The sequence below is a fragment of the Corylus avellana genome, chromosome ca4 (genome assembly GCF_901000735.1).
Source record: "Corylus avellana chromosome ca4, CavTom2PMs-1.0".
NCBI lineage: Eukaryota > Viridiplantae > Streptophyta > Magnoliopsida > Fagales > Betulaceae > Corylus > Corylus avellana.
In genome coordinates this window covers 9,811,849-9,817,497 of record NC_081544.1, presented here as the reverse complement: position 1 = coordinate 9,817,497, position 5,649 = coordinate 9,811,849, and the positions used below count along the sequence as shown (strand labels likewise).

The window sequence follows — 5,649 nt, the reverse complement described above, 5'->3', positions numbered from 1 at the left end:
TTTTTTTATATGTTGTGATAGTTATCTGAATTCTGAACTTTTTTTTGTATGTTGTGTTGAATTTTTTTTTTTTCCTAAAAAAAAAAAGTTAACGAGGTATGATTTAATATTTAAGGAAATTTTTTTTTAAGTACAAGTAAATGTAAATTTTGGGTCAAATATTTTTGATTTTTCAATATGGCCTCTTTTTATAGCAATTGGGCCCAAGAAGATATTAAAAATACAAGAAAAAAAAATGAGGGTAAAAAAAAAGCCCAAAAAAAAGCCCAATTTTAAAAAAGCGGTTAGCGGGCGGTTATCTATTTCACTAACCGCTAACCGGCCACTAACCGCTAGCGGTTAGCGGTTGCGGTTAGTGAAATTTACTAACCGCTAGGGCGGTTACGGTTAGCGGTTATTGCCACTAACCGCTAACCGTAACCGCCTTTGCACCCCTATCAAAGACTCTCACTCTCTTTGTTCTTTCTATCTCAAAGACTCTGACAAGCTCCATAGTCCCCCCTCCAATCTCCATAACCTCCACTCTCTAGGCTCCATCTCTCATTCTTTCCCTCTCTGAGTAGTGAGCACTCACCGTAACATGATAATCGGCGTTTGGACCTTGGTAACTTTGCTTGTTTTGGCCCTTATAGGTCTAGCAGGTTCTTAAAAAATCGAAATCAAGGTAAAGTACAATTTAGATTCAATACTTGATGATTTTTTAGTTCTTAAAGATCGTGAAATGCAGTTCTAGACACCCTTTTTTTTTTTTTTTTGTATTTCTGTCTTTTTGATATAGTGCCGACATGTTACATTTTTAATATGTTTATTTGAGCACATATTTATGAACTTTTATAGATATCTTTTTTTAAAAATCTTTTATTTTTATTTTTTATGATACATATATTTTGTGAATTACTCAATTTGTACTTTTATAAGTTTTGTGGGTGCTGTGCACAAGACCGGGGTTTAATCTATAGGGGTGGGTTCGAAGGGTCCTGCATTAGAAAGGTTCTCCGACATCAAAGAAAATAATAATAATAATAATAATATATATATATATATATATATAATCACAATTTTTCGCCATTGTGAAAGTGAGGTATTAGCGCCATCAACTTCAGACTAAAAGACCTTCCACGGCACCGAATTAGTGAAGAATTTAGAGGCTTAGCAGTAAAATGTAAAAGCTCTATCCTTATGCTATAAAAGGAGAGCTTAGGCTTTGTATTCGACACAACGAAAACACACACCATTTCCGCAAGCACTTTGAATTCCTAGCTATGAAAAGCTAAGAACCTTAAGTTCTATAGCACCCAGGACATACATGGTCATATCCTATATATCTTCGAAGTTTCAATAAAGAGTGTCTTATTTATCCACATCTGCTACCATTGATTCCCAATCTTAGTCCTTAGACGCTATTTTCCTGGAGCGCTTTTGTTAAGGCGGGAGGCCGTTTCGTGTAGCGTTGGTATCGATCAGCCGAGAAAAGGAGTGGACGGAACGGGAAGAATGTGGTGGACCCATAAGGTAAGAGTTATTAAGGCTTCAAGATATCTGTGATATACCTGTTGGTAGTAGGTTGCTGTAGTTAATAATTTAGTTGACCAATGTCTATTCTTAGAAACCCAGAATAGAGAAATATTAAAAAGCATCAAAGATTACTTTGAACAAATAAATAGGCTTAGCATTAAGCTTGAACAAATAGAAGTAAGCATCCATAATCTAGAATGACTAGATCAGGATCAGTAATAGACTTCGTTCCAGATGGAGATCTTCATGATAGCAAGAGTTATTTATACTGGATGTTTCATTCAGGGACTCCTTATCCCTATAAAGAACAATGGAAAAATCTTCTAAAAAAGATGCTTTCCATAGAAAGAGAAAAGAACTATATGTTCGATCAGGAAGTAATAGGAATACTAAGAAATGGTATAGGAAATCAATTATTATCATCACCATGTTTACCTCCTAATAACATGCTAGTTGGACCATATGGTATGGGAAATCAATTTTTATCATTACCATGTTTACCTCCTAATAACGTGCCAGGAGTTGTACCAAACAATACAGCAGGATGTACCTGTGGAGAAATACAGAACAAACTCGATACGCTAATTATTGAGTTAACCAAAATGAGAACAGGATGCAAATAGTGTCAGAAATGATACTAAAGAAATCTTGCAAACTGAGTTGGATAAACAATTGCAAAATCAAAATAGAATCATCAATAGACTTGATGAGATTAATAATGAAAGGATTAGAGAAATCCAAGAAAAGATTAAGCAAATTCTTTTGCAACAACAAAAGAATAATAATAATCAACAACTTGAGGCTAATCTCAACAAGTTGATACAAGAAGTCAAGGAAAATGACAATAAGAACAATGAAGAATTGAAAAGTTCACTAGAATCCAAAAGTAAAGACACTTATAATCCTCATCAGGACATAAGTGAAACAAGAAATAAAATAGAAAATCTTAAGATTGACCTCACCCCGGTCAATAATAAGCAAGACGAATTATCAAACAAAATTGATAATACCGTGATTAGTATAGTCACAGATATTAGAGATAGCCTTATAGGAAGAAAGGCTGAAATACTAAAGAATAGGGAATTAATTCTAGCCAAACTAGAAGCCCTATCCAAAGAATCAGGAAATTCTGAGAACATGGAAAACTAATTGATAGTTTAAGAAAGGATATTAGATCCGAAATGAAAAGGTGCGAATGCACAAAGAAACTAGAAGAGGATCTTAAGAAGATCATAAAAGATCAGAAACCTAGGTATGAGGCTCAACCTCAACCTTCAGGACCACCTCAGGACTCGTTTTTTGGAAATCATTATCCAAAAGACCTTAAACCCCCACCGGAAGATTTATGGAAGGATCGTCCGCAGGTTTAACAAAACAGTTAGAAAGAAGGTTTGAAAACCCTTCAGAAAAAGAAATAGTAAATATCATTAAACTTCTTAGTTTAGATGATAAAAGCTTAGAACAAAAGATTCTAAAAATGGAATCTATCTTCAAAGAAGAAGAGTATGTAGACTCTTCAGGAAAAGAAGAATCAGAAAGCAGTGATTCAGAAATAGAACCATCATATAGAAGAGTTCATATGGATGTCACGCCAGTAGATATCAAACCAGGTTTTGAACAAGGAGAATCTTCTGATAATAGGAGAAGACCCAGACCTGATTCAGATACAATTCCATTGAGGGATTATGATAACAATCAATTAAGGAGACGACCAGCGTCACCTGTAGACAATTTTGGACATGCTCCAAGAGATAGGTTTAACCGTAGGTTACCAGAAGAATTTACTCTTAAAGGAGATAATCTTTATGGAGGATCTCAAGATACAAATCTAAACTTAGACGGCGTCAGAGATAGAGCAACAGCCATTGAAAGATGGAGTTCAGAATTAAGTTTGATTATTCAAGCAAATCCAAATTTGGCAAACAGACAAGAAGCTACCTTTACCCTTACAACCCATAGGTTAGAAGGAAACGATAGGACTTGGTGGAGAAGTCTCTCTGCAGCCAAATTAGAAGCATTAAAAACCCCGGGATCTGGAGGTTATGACACCTTAAATAATGTTGTAGATACTATCTACTCAGAATTTGTAGGTGAAGATAAAAGAAGACACAAAAGAAAGTGTCAGCAATGGTTTAACTATTATCAATACCATGTCGAACACATTGAAGGAAAGAAGAATTGTCTAGCACATGCTATGACTAGAGAACTAGCAGGAATTAACATGATGTGTGTCCCTGCAGGAAAAATGGATGGACAAGTCGATAGAGATCTTGAAATCCAAATCAAGGAAGCAGAGGTAAAACTCTTGCAACAACAGCTGGAGCTCATGAAGCTTAAGCAAAAACAAGTCAAAAAGGAATCCTCTGGTTCAGAAGTGATTCTTGACAATAGGCCCACCATAGCCACTGAGGAGAAAGGAACTCCTAATGTAAGCCATATCAAGGCTGAACCACAATCTTCGCAAGAAGAGACTGTAGAAATACCTACAGGAAAATATTATGTGGTCTATAATGGACCCTCCCCTGGTGTTTACACCAGCTGGTCAGAAGCTAGTAAGTTCGTCACTGGACTGAAGGGCATAATCCATAAGTCTTTCCCTGACAGGAAGAAAGCTTATGAAAGTTTGGGCAGCTTTAGGATTCAAAACCCTGAACTCCTAACACCAGCAGATATTCTGAAAGATTTATATCAATCAGATAAACCAATATCAAAAGTTAGCTCCAAGTTAACTTTGGCCAGTCCCAATAAGATCATTGTTAATCAACGGTCTTCTGCGAAGGACAAGGCACCTGTCATTGAGAACGATGAGAAGAGTTTTTCTTCCGTCACTCAGAAAAATAGGGATTGCAACCCTAACCAAAACGCCTTCGATGCGTTAAGGACAAATGAAAATAGATTAACCTCTCTTGGGAAAATTCCCGTGATTTCAACTAACAAAGTGCAGGTTTCAGAACCAGAAGAATCAACAATCGAAGAATCATCATTGATCTTTGACAATCTAGATCCAAAGCTCACACAAGCTTCGACCATCCATGAATTATCCATTATCAAACCAGAAACATGGTTTAGATGGTCCAATCTAGCTAGATCCCACAAGGGTGAATCAGTAATGGAGGATTGTTTTTATACAACCGACAAGTCTACATCAACCGGTTCCAAGTTCAACTTCATTGCCGGGGCAGATCCAAAAATGGTCTATCAGACTTATTTATGTGGATTAATCGACAATATTTATCCTCATAATAATTTGGTAGAATTAACCTATTTTCCTGATAACTTCAAGAAAGCTATCAAGAACTTCAGGAAAAAGATCAAGGCACAAGACAGGCCAGTATTTCTTAAATTCTACAGTTCTACTTTGGACTGGGATGAAGAAGGAAATGAACTAAATCCTTATCATTTAGTGAAGATAGGAATTGCCTCTGAGAAGAGAATTGTTGAAGAACCTACTGTTCTACGGCCCAGACCAGTAAATCCATATATGCTTCATCAGGAGCGAGCCATGATGTTGAGTCAGATTAACTTCGAACTCAAAAGAATTAATGCCAATAGCCAGGTAAAAGTCAATTATGCCAGCCCGAAGGTATTAATGATCAGCCAATTTCCCGAGACAATCTCGGAGGCAGATGCAGAAAAAGTCATAAACTTTGAACAGAAGTTTAATGACGGGCGGTTGGATGTCTCCAACAAGACAAGCAAGCTGTTTTGCCGACACGCGAAAAAGCAGGATGCAATTAATCACAATTGTCGCCATTGTGAAAGTAAGGAATTAGCGCCATCAACTTCAGACGAAAAGTCCTTGGATGGCACCGAATTAATGAAGACTTTAGAGGCTTAGCAATAAATGTAAAAGCTCTAGCCTTATGCTTGTGCCAAAAAAAAAAAAAAAAAAAAAAGCCCTATCCTTATGCTATAAAAAGAGAGCTTAGGCTTTGTATTCGACACAACGAAAACACACACCACTTCCGCAAGCACTTTGAATTCCTAGCTATGAAAAGCTAAGAACCTTAGGTTCTATAGCACCCAGGACATACATGGTCATATCCTATATATCTTTGAAGTTTCAATAAATTAAGAGTATCTTATTTATCCACATCTTCTACCATTGATTCCCAATCTTAGTCCTTAGACGCT

At 36.4% G+C, this 5,649-nt stretch overlaps 1 protein-coding gene across 1 annotated transcript; it reads left to right on the top strand.

Moving 5' to 3' along the window:
* The first annotated feature begins 1,214 nt into the window (after window positions 1-1,214).
* Window positions 1,215-5,608, top strand: LOC132178909 (uncharacterized). Its single transcript, XM_059591488.1, has 2 exons — window positions 1,215-1,512; window positions 3,756-5,608. The coding sequence occupies exon 2, from the start codon at window positions 3,761-3,763 to the stop codon at window positions 5,351-5,353; it is 1,593 nt and encodes a 530-aa protein (XP_059447471.1). The 5' UTR covers window positions 1,215-1,512; window positions 3,756-3,760; the 3' UTR covers window positions 5,354-5,608.
* Window positions 5,609-5,649: the final 41 nt, after the last annotated feature.